This window comes from Chelon labrosus, assembly GCF_963514085.1.
Source record: "Chelon labrosus genome assembly, chromosome: 6".
Taxonomy (NCBI): Eukaryota; Metazoa; Chordata; class Actinopteri; order Mugiliformes; family Mugilidae; genus Chelon; species Chelon labrosus.
This window is the reverse complement of record NC_140342.1, coordinates 15,909,244-15,926,877: the sequence shown is the minus strand read 5'-3', so window position 1 is coordinate 15,926,877 and position 17,634 is coordinate 15,909,244. Positions and strand designations below refer to the sequence as shown.

The window sequence follows — 17,634 nt, the reverse complement described above, 5'->3', positions numbered from 1 at the left end:
GAAAGTCGCATTTTATGTGTCTTAACCAACCAATCACATGACAATCTTAGTAGGTGCTCGTGCTCCCCACTGCACTGCGCCATACTTTTTCAATTAAAAAATATAACTAAATGCGATTACTTGTTCTTTAAGCCTCTGTAAGTTGATTTGACGCCATATCCTAATTGATCAATAGCCGCCAGCACGTTAGAAGTCTAGTGACCAAAGATACAGTAAATACGTACCTCATTTAATGACGTCCCTGACGTCCTTGCCACACGCTCAACTAAAAGGCATAAGCTCATTTACTGTTCTGACTCTCTAGTTGTGACACTGAATGTATCATTTGTCTGTTAACATATTTGAATGTTAGTCTTGTAAGTGTTTGCAGCTACCAAAGCGCCGATTTGATGTGTATTGCAGTGTTTTTCTGGCTCCATCACGTTGTCTTGTTATATGCCTGTTATGTGGCACTGACCAAAATGTTGCATTCGATGACACTCTGTCAGAACCGATTAGCATCCAGACGCTTGAACTGGTGTGTTTCATAAAATGGATTTCTCCCTTGAAAGAAATTCCACCATGAATCGTGAAAATGCCGAATTCAGTCCCATCTGGTTCAATTTTACAGTTCGCTTCCCCTGAACATATTTTGTTCTGTGTCACAACGAATGTTCTGTGTATGTTGTAACCCACTAATGTCTTGTTTTCAAATAATCACTCATTGATTACATGGACAACAAAAGAGTCTGAATACCAGTAAGTATAACTGTATGCATCTTCTGTCACACAGAATTTCTCTCTTGAGTTTCCCTACTCGGTTATTGAGATTATTTTCACACAATGTTTGCACTTTAATCCTGCACCTTCCCGTTCTGTTCTTGTGGGTCTTATTTACTTTTGATCTGTCCTTACCTCTCAGGTATTGTTTTATTTTTTGGTTGTCTTTGTAATTTTTGCACATTTTTTGAGTTATTAATCGACTAACATAATTTCACAGAAAAGGTCTGTCCTTTTCTTGCAACTTTTATTTCAGTTTTGATATCACTGGTATGCAAATGAACAATATTCTTTATGTTTCTTGTCACAAATTTCTTAAATGTCAGTATTTTTTTCTGCAACATATTGATGCATTGTATATTGTGGTCCTTAGTGGCAGAAGAAGACCCTACCTGTACAGGAAACGGGCAATCCACAGAGGGCGACCGGCCTTCCCGGACGACCCGGAAAGCTGCGCAGGTGCTGCAGACGAGCAGCCCCTCAGTGGCCCCATCACCTTCACCAACCGACGTGAGAGGAGGAGGAAAGTTAACATGTCAGTGTGGGAGCAGAGAGCCAACCAGCTCCGCAAACGTCGTCAGATGGCGAGCAGGGAGGAGCTGTTTAACAGCCCCACGGAGGACACTATAGAAACTCCCACCGTCCCTCACCACGCCCCCGCTCTGTCAACAGAGGTCAGCCCGGCTCACCTGCCCGAGTCACCGATGTCTGTGGGGATGCCCCTACCTGAGCCCCCGATGTCCATCTCCATTCCCATCCCAGAGCCTCCGGTGGCTGAGCCTCTGGTGAACCTGAGTGAGGAGAAAACGTCAGGAGCAAACCACCGGGTTGCAGGCGGAGGCAGACACAGGATGGCCCGAAAGTTCAGGACCAGCCAGGGGCCGGAAGAAGGGGCCCGGCACAGGCGCCACCGTCACCGAGAGGCGCGCACCGAAGCCAAGAGTCTGGACTGTATGCAGACACCACATGAGGTGCTGCACGTCAGGCGGTCGCTCAGTCAGGAGAGGAAAGTACTGGATGAAAGAGAAGAGAAGGAGGAGAAAGAGGAGAGAGCGGAGGTGGATGGAGGGTCAGTCCAAGATGACTGCGGAACCTGCATAGTCAACCCGTACGCAGAAGTTGGAGAGGCTTGTAGAAGGTAAGACTCATCTGAAACTCGTCTCTCACCATTTATCTGAAACACTGAGGACATTTCCAGTTAAGAGTGTCTCATATTTTAATCTGTGTGTTTTTTACTTCTATCTCAAAACATTGTTCATGTCCATACGTACACTGAAAACATATTTGACTCATCAGATCTTGCTACAGGATATTTCCCTGTCATTAACAAATATATGCACCATTGCATTAAGTTAATTTGGTGTCGTTTTCTTTCCCGCGTCCAGCACCGACATTCCCGATCCTCCTCAGTGCGCTCAGCTGCTGGACTGCACCTGGTCGGAGCAAGGTGAGGGCGGCCACGCCGATCAGTACGAGTCCCTGAGCCAAAACGTCCCGGTGGAGTCGGCGTTAGAGGCCACAGAGTTCACCGTGAGCGCCATGGAGTCCGAGAACCGCAAAGTCTCCATCAAACGCGACAAATCCAACCTGGAGGGCAGCGTGGCCATCGAAATGTCTGCACAACCACTTCTGGAGCTAACACCCATGACAGGTAGCACACCCCGCCACCCCTTCTCACGACAGTAACACTGCTCTACACAGCCCGGCATAAAGTGGTTTTAGTGTCAGTGTCACCGTAGCACCATGTGGAGGTGTTTGTGTCATCTGATAGGAGTAGCCACTTTTTTTTTACTTTGCTGAAACCATTGTAACAGTGACTCATGTTGTTCCCCGTTTGTCAGAGCCTGTCCATGTAGAGCTAAAACACATTTTTCTTTCTCTCCTCTTTGCCTGGGTTTTAGTGAACAGTAAAGAGTTGGAGGCATACCAGTCGGAGCAGAATGAAAACGAGGAGGACACGGAAGACGAGGAACCACCGCCAGCTCCTCCTAAACCTGTCACTCCAGACAGCATGTTCATCTTCAAGGCCTCCAACCCGTAAGATGCAGCAGAATCCTCCAAACCGCTCATTAATCAGATGCAACAAATTAGAGTTTCTCACTGTGTTTTCTTTTTTTTTTTTTGTGCTTTTTGCACGCTCTTGTCGTTTCTGTTTGTGTGCACCACAGCATCAGAAGAATTTGTCACTATATTGTCACTCTGCGCTACTTTGAGATGACCATCCTTCTTGTGATTGTGGCGAGTAGCATCGCACTGGCAGCTGAGGACCCAGTGTGCACTAATTCAGACAGAAACAAGGTGAGATCAAAATACACCTGTCCTGAACTCTTCAGTTAATTGTGGATGAACGATTGACAGCTTTTCCTTAACCCTTTACCATTCACCATCCTGAATAAAAGTTAAAAGTCTGGCGCTGGGTTTGGACATCAGCCCTAAAAGCCCAAAGCTTTTTTCCATTGGTGCAAAACATTTTAAGCTACAAGTCCCACAGCAACAATAGCAGCAGGAGGAGCAGCTGTTCCTTATTTTATAACGTTGGACTGTGTGCAACACAAAAGCTTCAGAGGCAATTTGATACTTGGTTTACTTTCTTATCTCCGCGCAGCAGGCCAATAGTTGTGGAAAGTGCTTGTTGGGCAGAAATTCTGCTGGTCATTGTGAAAGATAGTGAGGCCTAAAAAGAGTCAGACAGTTATTGACAGATGCTGGCTTCACATTCCTGCAGAGTCATATTTACATACAGAAAGATCAAGTAGGAGTGCAGTTTATTTTAGTTACATGAGCATGCAAAGTATTTTTGGCATCATGAAGTTGAATCCCACACAATGAAAGAAGATAGGGAAAATACTCCCCGAAAGTCTAGACACTGATGGTGGAGCAGCAGATGGAGGTAGGTGGCTGAAGGAGACGCCTAGGGCAAGCACGAAGAGAGGGACAACGTACACCGATCAGCCACAACATTAAAACCACTGACAGGAGAAGTAAATAACGTTGACCATCTTGTGACAATACAGTGTTCTGCTGGGAAACTTTTGGACCAGGCATTCGTGTGGATGTTACTAAGACATGTACCCACCTAGACCAGACCAGGCTCCCCCACCCCATAGCAATGACACTCCTTGATGAGTTTAGGAACAACTCAAAAAACATGAAGAACAGCACAAGGTGTTGACCTGGCCTCCAAATTCACTAGATCCCAAACTGATCAAGTATCTGTGGGATGATCCACAGAGGCCCCTCCCCTCAACCTATAGGACCCAAAGGCCTCCACTAACAACATCCTGTTACCAGACACCACAGGACACCCTCAGAAGACCCATGTCCATTCTCTGATGAGTCACAACTGTTTTGAAGGCACAAGGGAGACCTACACAATATTAGGAAGATCGGTTGTTGATTGATCGGTGTACAATGGATTTAAAGAACAGGGACTAGATGACTGATGGCAGCTAGATTTGTGATGAGAACCAGTCAACCATCAATCATAATACCGTATCTTAACAGAGTGCACTCGAGGAAGGAAACATTTCAAACAAGCTAAGACAATGATTTAACACTCAAACGTACTCGTTGTAAAACACCATTGATGAAGATTTAGCTCGGCGCGTCTCCTTCAGGTTTGACGTCTAGTTGACATAACACTGTGTCAGCAACAATGTGTCGTGACACATTTGATTTCACGCGCACGCAAGGTGAGAATCTGCCTGGGAAGTAGCTGTCCAGTTTGTTTTTCACAACTTTTCACACTCCTCAGTATCGCGGAACGTGTCGAGAGTAAATGAATAAGCACACAGTGGTAAAAAAAAAAAAAGAAAAAAGAAATCTACAGTTAGTTGGGAATAACATGAGTGAGAGACAGAAGAAGCGGCACGCTCTGAGGCTGCACTCACTTATTGATGGAGCATCTTCCCAAAACAAAGTTACAAGGTGTTGAACATAGCAGACAGTTAAATAAATGATAAGATGACTTATCACAATAAAATGGTGTGCATATGAAGAGAAAGCCTTAGGATAGAAGAAGCAGGGAAATCCATTACTTAAGTTAGGACTAAGGTGACAAAGGTTGTGCCAACTGGTTTCCTTCATCTCAGGATGATCTCTGCATTTATAGACTTTCTGTTCATTCAAACCGCTGCTGCTCAGCTTTTAAATCCATCCAGTGAAGCAGTAGAAGAGACCGCTCTTACGCCAACTCTTGCCTGGTATCACTGGTAGTTTGAAGTTTACTGCAGGTTTATAAAACTTTACATGTGGGATCTTTTAACTCCTTGCTGCCTAAGATCCTCTGCCAGAAACTATGCGATTGTTCCTGAGTCTGGCTTTAAGACCAGAGGTGACTGGGGCATTGCTCGTCAGGGTTATACCTCTGATGGACCTAGCAGACCTCGTAACAAACTGAGTTGTGGAGTTTTAACTCCGCAGTTATTGCAGGATCCGGCAAAAAGTCATGATATCTTGCTCTCTATTGCACTGATGTTGACATATATATGTCTCCGACCTTTTTTCATGACTTGCACAACTTAATGCCAGTGTACAAGGTGTAATTATGGAGCATGTCTTTAAGGAATCTCTGGGATCGTTACAGCACCAAACAGCAATTACACTTTCATATCTGTGTGTCTGTAAGGTTTCCTCTTAATTTAATTTATAATGTTGACACTCTGACATTTATCTGGAGGCTTTGCATTGAACGAATTATGCCACTTCAAGTGTAACAAGTCCACTGCTAGTGTCTAGATGTAAATTGTATCTCCTCTTGTGGAGCTACATGTGTAGTTGTGAATGTGTGTGTTACATCAATGCAAGCTTAGATATTGTAGATAAATGTTTTTTTTTTTTTATGTGTTTTCTTCTCTCTCTTTTTAATTTTTTAAATCATCCAGGTACTCCGATATTTTGATTATGTCTTCACCGGAGTGTTCACCTTCGAAATGATCATCAAGGTTGGTGAATGAAACAACTTTCCTCCACTTTTAAAGAATTTAACTTTTTTTTTTGGTCCCTGTGTGTGTGTTTTCAATCCATTCTGCTTACACGTCCGTGTGGGTGTGTGTTTGCTCTCCAGATGATCGACCAGGGTCTCATTCTGCACGACGGCTCTTATTTCCGAGACATGTGGAACATCCTGGACTTCATCGTAGTGGTGGGAGCTCTGATTGCCTTTGCTCTAACGTGAGTCACTATACAGAGCTGCCTGCCGGTGACTAACGACTGACTCACTGCAGCAAATAATTTTCTGAGCATGCGGTAATGTTATAAACGACCTTCCCTCAATGACAAGCAAGGACTGCAAACATGAAGGCACACATGGTCCTGTACAGAGAGTAACTCATGTTTTGCTTTCAACTCATGGCTGCGGCGAGAGGAGAAGATGAGCTTCGATGTCATTTTCGGGTTAACACGTTGTTGTTGATGAAGCTTCTGAAGTCTATGTGTGTGACAATGAACTACCTAAAGCTTTTGTGCATTTTCTTTATGTTAATTTCTCTGTTGTGAATATAGCTGTGATGCTTTGAGCTTTGCTCACGTGTATTTATGCTTCAATCTTTTTCTCTGTTGTTCCTGTGGATTTTGTCACTGTTGGGGCAACCAGGAATGTGATGGGGTAAAAATCTCACTTTAAATGTAAACTTCTCCCACACAACATCTCATAGATTTCTGTTTTTATTCTCACATGTCTCTTTCATGTTTGTCAGATTTCTTTTTTCCTTTTTTGTACTGTAAGTGTTTTTGTGTTTTGCCAGGTACCAGGGGTAACATGACTGATCATCTGTCTATAGCGAAGAGTCATTTCTTCAGTCTAATTAGTCATTTGTACCATATTTGATTCATCAAGTCATTTGTTTTTGCACAAATTTAAGCTTTGACTTCATACAAAGACAAAGCTGTCACCCTGATAGCATAATTCAGTTATTTGAGCAGAAAAATAACACTTTTAGACTAATTTGAGTGAATAAAGAGGCTAGAAATTCCACAAATTATCAGAAATGTCTCCATTAACATCCGACCGGCTCCAAACTGACACACTCAAATTGTACTTCTATGTTTCATGGTGTTTTTTTGTCAACATGTCTATCTCACTTCATGTGCGTCTATGCATCGGTTTGGGTGTACGACCCCCTTAATACCGTGTTTCTGTGTCGACAGAAACAACAAAGGACGAGATATCAAGACAATAAAGTCCCTCCGAGTTCTGAGAGTTCTGCGTCCTCTTAAAACAATCAAGAGGCTCCCCAAACTCAAGGTAAACATCTGCAAACGCTCTCCGGTGGTCGGACTCCTGGACGTTTATCCACAGGTCTCTGACAGATTTTATTTCCTCCCTCTCGTTTTTTTTTTTTCCTCCTGCACAGGCGGTTTTTGACTGTGTGGTCACGTCTCTGAAGAACGTCTTCAACATCCTCATTGTTTACCAGCTCTTCATGTTCATCTTCGCTGTCATTGCTGTTCAGCTCTTTAAGGGGAAGTTCTTCTATTGCACTGACAGCTCCATGAATACGGAGAAGGAATGCCAGTAAGTGACTATCTCAACCACTTTCACGGTCCTCATTTGTCTCTCCCTGCATTAGAGGTTTGAAATAAAGAAATATAGACTTTACATACCTCCTACATACATAGTCCTCCTACACTTTGTCAGTCAAAATGACACGGTATATGCTGTTGTGGTAAAAAAATTCTGACATAAAACCTGAATATGAAGAGATCGCCATTGTTTCAAGTGACACTGACATTTTGTTAAATATGCTTGTTTGTTTTCTTACCACACTTGTATTTTCCTAAAAACTCTGTGTAGGGGAAACAGCAAGTTTAGCTCTGCTTAAATATAAGAAAATCCAACTACTTTCACTTCTACAAGTCACTGACTCTATCTTAAAGACTGACATAATCCATCAGCTCCAAACTGAAGCCGGTGCGTAAAGTGGCTCAAAGCGCAACAACACAAATGGTTTAAAAACAACCTATAGCTCTAATTGTTGCTTGTTTGAAAATAATTTTATAATTAAGTGGATATTAAAGCTCCGGTTTCAAGTAATTAACAAGTTGTCCTCAGGTTTTCAAGCAGATCCACCCCTCGCTCCACCCCAGCTCCTCCCTCTCATCCAACTATGGTCACTTCCGGCTAAAAATAAATAAATAAATAGAAAATTTTAAAAAAATCAAGATGGTGACAGCCGAATGCCAAACTCGAGGCTGCCCCACAAACCAATGGATGACGTCACATTAGCAGCGAACTTGTTTTATAAACAGTCCCATATACATATAGGAAAACCCGAGCCAAAATATAGAGAATAACTAAAGTTCACTAAAAAACGTTACACCATAACTACCCAACCAACAAGAGAGAGGCAAACATAGACAAAAAACACAAACATTAACAATTTTACCAAATGTAGCTGCCACTTTTCTGTTTTCTTTGATATACTATTCATTAGAAGCAAAGCCTCAGTACAAAGACTCTGGGTGTAAGCAGGCTGCGGAAAATTACCGAGCGCATCTATTCTGCCTTCACAAACCCACGGACAGCCTGTAAATTGGCTGCAGAGCATCTAACTCACCAGTTAATAATGGGAGAGTAACATCTTCTCATAACAAAAGCTTCAGTGTCCCTCTTTTCACCAGGGCTGCTAGTTTAATCAGTGAATTAAATGAAACGATGACCTCTGGGCCGTTCTATTCCCCGCAGAGGCTACTACATTGACTACAGCCGAGACAAGAAGGAGGTGAAGAGGAGAGAGTGGAGGAGACATGAGTTTCACTACGACAACGTCTGCTGGGCCCTGCTCACTCTGTTCACCGTCTCAACTGGAGAAGGGTGGCCTCAGTAAGTCTGCTTGCATGGTATTACACAGTTTATAAGCGCTAAGCTAAACTTTTCCTGCACAAACTGTTTTTTATTGCTGACTCATGCTGTTAATGCTGTGATGTGACCATTAAATTGTCCAAAAACACAACAGCCATGTGTGTTTTTGTTGATGTAGGGTCCTCCAGCACTCCACCGACGTCACAGAGGAGAACATGGGGCCGAGCCGCGGGAACCGCATGGAGATGTCCGTTTTCTACGTGGTCTACTTCGTGGTCTTCCCGTTCTTCTTCGTCAACATCTTCGTGGCTCTCATCATCATCACCTTCCAGGAGCAGGGTGACAAGATGATTCAGGAGTGCAGTCTGGAGAAGAATGAGGTGCGGCGCTCGAAGATGCGCATGAATTCACACGTGTATTTGTGGATCATCTGCAGCCTTTGCATGTTTGTCTTTTATCAAATATCTCTCCTGCAGAGGGCTTGCATTGACTTTGCCATCAGCGCCAAGCCGATGACCCGCTACATGCCCCAGAACAGACAAACCTTCCAGTACAGACTGTGGCACTTTGTGGCGTCGCCGTCTTTTGAGTACACGGTGCTCATTATGATCGCCCTCAACACTGTTGTTCTCATGATGAAGGTGGTAATAGAATGTCTATCAACTACTGCTTTTGTATTGGAGATCATAATTTAGCCCATTAGAAATCTGCTCTCTTTGTTCCTACAGTACCACTCGGCCCCAACAGCTTACGACACTGTCCTAAAACACCTAAACACAGCATTCACGGTCCTCTTCTCCATGGAGTGTATACTCAAGATCCTGGCGTTTGGTTTAGTGGTGAGTGTTAACGCTGCTTAGAGCTCTATTCATAATAAGCCATTCAGAAAATTAATTTAAGCACTTATTTTAATTTTTTTCCCCTGCAGAACTACTTTCGAGACACTTGGAATATTTTTGATTTTATCACTGTCCTTGGCAGCATCACAGAGATAATTGTGGATTTACAGGTAAGGCACTGCCAAGACACCGTTCCTTTTCACAATGTCGTGACCCGAAAATAAAAAAGACAAGAATGGGCGGCTTTAATTGCAGGATTCTTTCTCTCCAAGTGTTACGATCCCTGCCTCCAGACACAACTTAAGTCGTGTTGTGAGGAATATCGCCATCTGTGTTTTACGTCCCGTCTCTCCCTTCTGTCTGCCACTCTCCTTTTTTTTTTTTTTCCCTCCTCTCTCTCTCTCTTTGTGTCACCCTCTCTCTACCACTTCTGTCCCAGTCGGTGAACACCATCAACATGAGTTTCTTGAAGCTTTTCCGAGCAGCCCGGCTGATAAAGCTGCTGAGACAGGGTTACACCATCCGAATTCTCCTGTGGACCTTTGTTCAATCCTTCAAGGTCCGACATTTGAACAAACGGCTTTTATTCTTATTGCTTCTTGGAAATGATGACAAGTTTTAATCAGCTGTCTTTGCCTTCCCTTCTCTGACAGGCTCTTCCTTATGTCTGTCTGCTTATAGCCATGCTGTTCTTCATATACGCCATAATTGGAATGCAGGTATGCAAATAATTCATTAATAGTGACGTTAATAATTAAACACAAATGACGTAAGACAAAATCTCTTCTTGTTGAACCTGTGCACACTTTTAAGAAACAAATGTAAGTGGTACTGATTTGGTTGTCCTCACTTTAAATGTAAACTTAGCAGCTACTGTCCTGTTTCCTGCAGGTCTTTGGAAACATCAAGCTGAATGATGAGAGCCACATCAATCAGCACAATAATTTTAAGACCTTTTTCAGCGCTCTGATGCTTCTGTTCAGGTGAGGTTTATCAAAACATTAAAGCACTTATAAAGCTGCTTCAGTATGAGTCTGGTGTCAGCTGGATGTTTTTTCTTTAAAACAACCAGGAGTGCTACAGGGGAGTCCTGGCAGGAGATCATGCTCTCCTGTCTCTCTGGTCAAGAGTGTGAACCAGACCCCTCCATCGCCCCCCTCACCATGTCTCCAGATCACGAGGGCGGCTGTGGGACTGACTTTGCTTACTGCTACTTTGTCTCCTTCATCTTCTTCAGCTCATTCCTGGTCAGAACTAACAAAAAAAAATGTTCATGTCTTTGGTTGTATTTTTGTCTTCTATATGTTTTCTGATCTTTACTTATCTCTCCTTTTAGATGCTTAATCTGTTTGTGGCTGTGATTATGGATAATTTCGAGTACCTGACTCGAGACTCCTCCATCCTCGGTCCCCATCACCTGGACGAGTTTGTCAGAATCTGGGGGGAGTACGATCGATTGGCATGGTGAGACGTTTTTGGCTTCAAGCAGGCCATCATTCTTGTTCTGTCTTCATCCAGCAGAGGGCAGCCATAGATTATAAAACGTTACTGCTTTGACGTTTCAGACCTGACATGATTAGCACAAATAAGTGTTCCTCAACTCCACAGCAGCATTTAGATTCACTGTACTAGAGGCAACTATTTTTGGAATAAAAAACTAATATGTAGTGTGAATGAACCTCTTTTTATTGACCTCTTCTTCTTCTCTCTTATCTCCTCTCCCTTGCTTTTCCTCTGAAGCGGTCGCATTCACTACACGGCTATGTACGAGATGTTAACACACATGTCTCCACCGCTGGGTCTGGGAAAAAAATGTCCTGCTAAGATTGCCTATAAGGTAAAGACCACTTTATTCTAAACATGGAAGATCTAGATGAAAGCAAAAGTGAAATCCAACTTACAGTATGTTATATATACTCCGATCAGACAGAACATTATGACCACTGACAGGAGAAGTAAATAACATTGACCATCTTGTGATAATACGAAAGTTTTGGACCTGGCATTCATGTGGATGTTACTTAGACATGTACCACCCACCTAGACCGGACCAGACACCCCCACCCAATAGCAATGACACTCCTGGATGGCAGCAGCCATCCCCAGCAGGATGCAGCCTGACTGGTACAGACACACACACCGCACAAAAATAGTTTAGGAACAACTCAAAAAACATGAAGAACAGCACAAGGTGTTGACCTGGCCTCCAAATTCACTAGATCCCAAACTGATCAAGTATCTGTGGGATGATCCACAGAGGCCCCTCCCCTCAACCCATAGGACCCAAAGGCCCCCACTAACAACATTCTGTTACCAGACACAGGCCCATGTCCATTCTCTGATGAGTCACAACAGTTCTGGAGGCACAAGGGAGACCTACACAATATTAGGAAGGTGGTCATAATGTTATGACTGATTGGTATTTGTCTGTGTTTTAAAAGGATGCTGACAATGTCAGCAGATCATATGTGATACAGATATGTGTAGCTTACAGTATTTTTGTGCTGAACCGTCCATCGTCTTCTTCTTTCCTTCTTCAGAGGTTGGTGCTGATGAACATGCCTGTGGACGAGGACATGACCGTCCACTTCACCTCCACTCTGATGTCCCTCATCCGCACGGCTCTGGACATCAAAATAGCTCGAGGTCAGGTTCATGATTCTTTTGGTTGTCGTTGAATTCAAAATTCAATTCTATGGAGAGGCTGAATGTGGACGTTTGTCCCAGGTGGTGAGGACCGTATCGCTCTGGATTCTGAGCTGCAGAAGGAGATCAGTATCATTTGGCCTTATTTGCCGCAGAAGACCTTGGACCTACTGGTACCTATCAACAAAGGTCTGGCTCTACCTATGAAGGCAACACTCTAGAGTAACACAGAGAGACGAGCAGTAACCGTTAACATTAGTGCGTCTACCTTCACAGATACTGACATGACGGTAGGGAAGATCTACGCGTCGATGATGATCATGGACTACTTCAAACAGAACAAAGCCAAGAAGCTGAGGCAGCAGCTGGAAGCTCAGGTCAGCTCAGCTCAGCGTGCCGATGTGAACTTCCACGCACCTTCTTTCTACTAACTTTGCTTTGTTTTTTGTATTCCCTAGCACGTTTCCCACTGTGTTTAACACTTTAATATATTCAGAGAAAAACAGATGAAGAAGGAAAAGAAACAAACTAAAAACACACAATCTCACAGCGCTTAGTTTGTGTCTTCATGAATCTGAAAGACGAATATCTAGTTAAAGTGGGTTTTTCAAACTCCCACGTCTGTCTGTTCGTTAACAATGGATGCTTAAGAAACACGACCACCTGTGAGGAAACCTGAGTCTGGTTTTGCTAGACTGTATTTATTCATTGTTTTCTTTCTTTATTTATGTGTTTCGCTTAACTTTCCTTTATTCGCATCTTAACTATTAGGTGAGATCGCCTCCTCCTTCTGTTCAAATTACGCCTTAAATGTCACAGAACTGTAGATGGAGAACATTACTGCAGATCCCTGACCTGTACACCATCTTTGTGTGCGTGCGTGACTCATTTCAGAAGAGTAATTTGATGTTCAAGCGCCTGGACGCCGCTGCCCTCCCCGAGGACATTCTGTCTAACACCCAGCCGCTGCCAATGATGGCCCACAGTGCCGGTTCAGCCTTGTGAGTCCGCAAATGTGTGCACGACTGTGTACTTATCTGTGTGTGTCTTGTTTCTGTTTTCTTACTGTTTTTCTTTTTTCCGTACACAGGACCAGAGGAGGCTTCGTGGCCTTGAGCCCCATCTCACCCCAGGAACTGTTTTTGCAGCCCATTAGCTCAGACACTGATGCCGGTCAGCAGCAGAACCAGGTAAGACAGAGGGAACAACATTAATATGTGCCTTTGGGCTGTGTTTCTCAGACCTTTTGATATGTGGCCGTTTTGTACTATTCTACTATTTTCTGTGCTTTAATTAAGTGTTACTGAATCGCCACGATGCTGTTTAACCATAACATGAACAAAAACAGATTTTGTATTAGATTCGACAGGCGGGCGTTGATGAAGAGATGATAACTGTCACTTCAAACAGATGTCCTGGTCTTGGGGTCTCTTCTTTCCTATTTTTCGGATTTTACAAACACAAATCAGGGAATCACTGTGAAATGTTACGAAGCACCGTTTTTTTTTTTTATATCACCACCAGAATGGTCTAAATATGTTGACTGATGCTGTTTTCTCAGTGCTTTGCAGAGCACTGCATCGCTGCTCTTTGTGCTCTTGTCTTTTAGTCCTGTGGAGACTGGACTTGTAAAGGCAGATTGTCGAACTGTTGGTGTTTTGCTGTGTCTACATTGTCTGGTTTTACCGGTCTACACTGCTTGCCAGATGACTGAGATCAAACTATACTGAAATACCCACATATTAGTGTGTAGAGGAATGTGTTCGGCCCTTAGGCAGACGCTGTCTGGCTCAGTTTGTGTAGCTATTAAGACTTGAATAAGCATGAACGAATGCACTTCCAAGGCGAAGTAGTCCATCTTTCCCTGTAAGCTCTTGTCTTTGTTGTCTTGTTCTTCTTCTTCACCCTCTGCTCCTCTTTTACAACCTCACTCTGTTTCTACGCCTCCTTGAAGTCAGTTTTACTGTTGCTAGTTGTTAGTCCGTCTGTTTTTGGCTGGAATGGCTTTTGACTGGATGGCGATGGAGATGGCTTCTGATAGATGACACTTGGCATGTCTGCCCTCCCCTCACCTGACCTGGAGAGACCTCAGGTGGTACGTAGAGGCAGTCCTGGCAGGGATGAGCCTGATCGGTGCTCTGTGTTTCCTTGCCCTCCTCTCTTGTTTCTGTACTCACCTAGGTGGGCGAGTGCAGTAGGGGGATTGAATCCCCACTGGAGCTTCAACTAGGCAGGGGCCTGTGTGTGCGGGCCTCTTCCATGCCCCGTCTGGCTGTAGAGTCGCAGGTACACACATCTTCCATGACACAGCTTCTGGGCTGGATCTTGAGGACTTCCGTGGCTGCATGCCAAAGTTTGCCAAAGTTAACCCTTATATGCACGACATGACGAGAGGTTCAAATCAGTAGAGTTTTGCCTTTGCCGTCTTTGGCCACTTTGGGAGTGTAAGGTTGATTGATTTTTTTAGAACGGGCTGTGATCGCTGACGCCACCTTGTCAATCTCTTAACAGGAAACTAATCCCGAATCTTTTAGGGTGCACTGCACTTTTGCACCGACTAAAGCATGAAAGTTATTAATTGTGCTATTTTTTCTGAATTAAATAATACGAATATAACTGAAATGTATGTCATATTTTCTCTGTTTATGTACCATGTGCTCGCACGTTTGTGTCTTTTCACATACAAGCAGTCAGAGGTTGCAAGTGGCTCGATGAAGCGTTCGGCCTCTACAGTTGCAGATCAACGTGTAAATGGACTTTGGCAGGAGGACAAAAGTCCTGAGCGCGTGTATCGACCTCGTCACAAAAGCTACAAGGCTGCAGGTTAGTCCTGCTCACAGAATTCATACCTATCTGATTTAAATTTAAATCTGATTTAAATGTAAGTTTAAATCCAGGTTATGCTGAATCTATATGACCACTGATGAAGTTGTACAGACTAATATTTTTTAGTTTGTGTTTTCAAAATCTATTGTAGTGTTTAGTATGAAAGATACATATTTTATACCGAGTTGTTTTTTTATTATTCTTTCATTTTTTATTATCCTCTAGTTTCCCGGTCTGAGCGTGACAGAGAGCGTGGTCGGTCTAAGGAGCGCTGCCACCTCCTCTCTCCGGACACGTCTCGTTGTAACTCAGAGGAAAGAAGCTTGCAGCCCTCACGATCCTCCAGCGTAGAGAGAGCACATCCCCAAGATAAACAGGTTGGTCAGACGCATAAAGCATCCAGCTCAACAGCTCACAGATTCAGGAAGCTGTGGAGCAGAGGTGACCAATCACATGCGATAAGCCAGTAGACTCCACCTACTGATGATGTTTTTCCCCAAAAAACAGCGGCCACGTTCTCCGATAAAGCTCAGTCTCCTCTGATTTGTGAGCTGCAGTGTCCTGAGCAGGCCTATTCACATTTGAACTGTGAGCTGCAGGAGAAGGGAGGGCCATGAAAATCTGGGAAAGCATTTCATTGGATGCAAAACTGGTCTACGCTCTTTAGTGCAGGATGAATCGTCATCAGTTTTAAATAGTTTTTTTCTTTTTTTGCAAACTCTAGAATACCATTAATAATTAAAAAACTATTTTTGCCGTTGTTGGACCAGTTACTAGGGTATAGGCAGTGTTGTGCACGAACGTATATTTGTGAACTGAACGCATCATTTTTCCATCTGTGAGCGCAGACGTCAGTTTCGCTCAGTCTGGAGGGAAATAACCACGTTCACCCACTGACTGTATAAAAAAAAAAGAAAAAAGTTTTACGACAGCTGTCACCCGACGTGCCATTTACAGCATACAGCATGGCTGGTGCAGCTGAAAGAGAAGCCGCCTCCGGCACCGCAGAAACAACCGATCCACACAAACATTTGAGTTATTTCCCAGTATATTCAGTCAGTGGTTATTCAGAAAAGCAGTACAAGAACAGCTCGGAGCGGAACAAATTAACGTGAACTGTTCATTTTGGAGTCTATGAACTTAGTTCAGAATTAAAAAATGAGAACTATGAACTTGAACTAGTTCGCTTTTATCTCTGTGAACTGATCTTTGAACTAGTTCTTGTTTAGTATGAACTTGCACAACACTGAGTATAGGTAACTGGTAAGACAAATCATATAAAATCACTTAAATGTCAAATTAGATTTTTCTTTTCCTCCTTTTTATTATGTTGCATGATGTTTCATGAACACATGAATTTCACTCGGTTGTCATGACATTGTAGAATTCTATTTTTTCTTCTGGTGAAGGTCAATGTTATGAGACTGAATGTCCCAAAACAGATACTAAATGGACATTGAGAGAAGAATACATTGTCATTTGGGTCACTGTTTACTCATTTTCTTCCTTTATTTTCTGCAGGGCAATAGCTCGGACAGCCCGGTGCCCTCCACCTCAGAGTCCAGCACTCCCAGCGGCCGACGCCCCCTATCGCAGACCCCGACTAGCTCTCGACCTCACATCTCCTACTCCCCGCTCGTGTGTCGCACGCAAGCTTCCGTCGGCGAAGACGAGGATGAACAGGGTAGCCCAGAGACCGTGAGGCGGGGCAAGCCCACATGGGATTCCCAAGAAGGGGGCGCAGGGGAGCGGCGGAGCGAGGCTGGCCGACGCCCATCCCCACCTCGACGCTATCCCTCCGAGCCTTTCCTGGCTTCACAGGAGGACGACCACAGCCCAGACCCCTCTGGTCCCATGGAGACGTTGACCTTCGAGGCGGCCGTGGCCTGCAGCCTGGGACGCTCAAACACCATCAGCTCGGCCCGCCCTCGCTTGCGGACTGGCTGGCAGGTCCCCAACGGACACTTTCGGAAGCGTCTGGCACAGACAGCGTCAGTTGCGGCCTGTGACCCTCTCAGTGACACAGAAGAGGACGACAGGTGCTAGGGACAGGAGGCACGGCACGGGGGAGAAGGCATGAGCCCAGAGAGGTGTTAGAGGACGCTGTAAGACAGCATCCAGAGTGAAAGTCAATGTGACTCTTTTTGCATCAATGCTTCGAGGCCGTGAGCCCTCTGGATGTGTGCTAAAATGTGAACCCAAAAATGACAAAGAACAATACTTCCTGAAACTGTAGTTGCCAATTCACACAGAACACTGACAATAAATAAGGTCTATTTCCTGACTTGTACTTGATGATAGAGAGGAATAAAAACGTCTCAAATAGTGGCAGGACGCAGAAAATAAATGAAATGAAAGGAACAAATTATGTCATTTGTGTCAATAGGTATTTTCATTTCTGAAGATGTTTCTAAATGATTCAGTGTTGCTCTAAACAGTACTTATCTGTGGGGTGTGTGAATATGTAACTACTTTTTCTTATAAATTAATTGTTTTGTAAATACGTTGTGAACATCACACCATTGCCATTTATTAGACCTGATTGACACAACAAGCCATCATGAACAGGTGACCTGATACTTTACCAGACAATGTAATAAGTAACACTCAATAATGCTGGATTTTTTTACAGTATGAATGAATGTGCAGGGGGGAAAAAAAAACTGCCTGATTTCCCCCGTCACTTTTTCTTTTTGGTATTGAACTTAATAAGTTGTGAGATATGAATACAGTTTTAGAATAACGTAGAAAAAAAATATACTT

At 43.8% G+C, this 17,634-nt stretch overlaps 1 protein-coding gene across 1 annotated transcript in view; it reads left to right on the top strand.

Moving 5' to 3' along the window:
- The window catches only part of LOC311489583 (voltage-dependent R-type calcium channel subunit alpha-1E-like), a 51,415-nt gene extending 34,224 nt beyond the window's left edge, over positions 1 to 17,191 (top strand). Inside the window, exons 20-48 of the mRNA XM_084546723.1 lie at positions 1,133 to 1,897; positions 2,145 to 2,410; positions 2,661 to 2,796; positions 2,928 to 3,057; positions 5,643 to 5,702; positions 5,825 to 5,931; positions 6,353 to 6,364; positions 6,907 to 7,003; positions 7,113 to 7,273; positions 8,444 to 8,581; positions 8,739 to 8,940; positions 9,037 to 9,201; positions 9,289 to 9,399; positions 9,489 to 9,569; positions 9,839 to 9,958; positions 10,053 to 10,118; positions 10,291 to 10,382; positions 10,472 to 10,646; positions 10,736 to 10,863; positions 11,140 to 11,236; positions 11,940 to 12,045; positions 12,127 to 12,234; positions 12,322 to 12,422; positions 12,940 to 13,046; positions 13,136 to 13,235; positions 14,227 to 14,331; positions 14,733 to 14,868; positions 15,097 to 15,248; positions 16,393 to 17,191. Of these exons, the coding sequence (XP_084402849.1) occupies positions 1,133 to 1,897; positions 2,145 to 2,410; positions 2,661 to 2,796; positions 2,928 to 3,057; positions 5,643 to 5,702; positions 5,825 to 5,931; positions 6,353 to 6,364; positions 6,907 to 7,003; positions 7,113 to 7,273; positions 8,444 to 8,581; positions 8,739 to 8,940; positions 9,037 to 9,201; positions 9,289 to 9,399; positions 9,489 to 9,569; positions 9,839 to 9,958; positions 10,053 to 10,118; positions 10,291 to 10,382; positions 10,472 to 10,646; positions 10,736 to 10,863; positions 11,140 to 11,236; positions 11,940 to 12,045; positions 12,127 to 12,234; positions 12,322 to 12,422; positions 12,940 to 13,046; positions 13,136 to 13,235; positions 14,227 to 14,331; positions 14,733 to 14,868; positions 15,097 to 15,248; positions 16,393 to 16,917 (4,549 nt within the window). The 3' untranslated portion in view covers positions 16,918 to 17,191. The remainder of the gene's footprint in view (positions 1 to 1,132; positions 1,898 to 2,144; positions 2,411 to 2,660; positions 2,797 to 2,927; positions 3,058 to 5,642; positions 5,703 to 5,824; positions 5,932 to 6,352; positions 6,365 to 6,906; positions 7,004 to 7,112; positions 7,274 to 8,443; positions 8,582 to 8,738; positions 8,941 to 9,036; positions 9,202 to 9,288; positions 9,400 to 9,488; positions 9,570 to 9,838; positions 9,959 to 10,052; positions 10,119 to 10,290; positions 10,383 to 10,471; positions 10,647 to 10,735; positions 10,864 to 11,139; positions 11,237 to 11,939; positions 12,046 to 12,126; positions 12,235 to 12,321; positions 12,423 to 12,939; positions 13,047 to 13,135; positions 13,236 to 14,226; positions 14,332 to 14,732; positions 14,869 to 15,096; positions 15,249 to 16,392) is intronic.
- Positions 17,192 to 17,634: the final 443 nt, after the last annotated feature.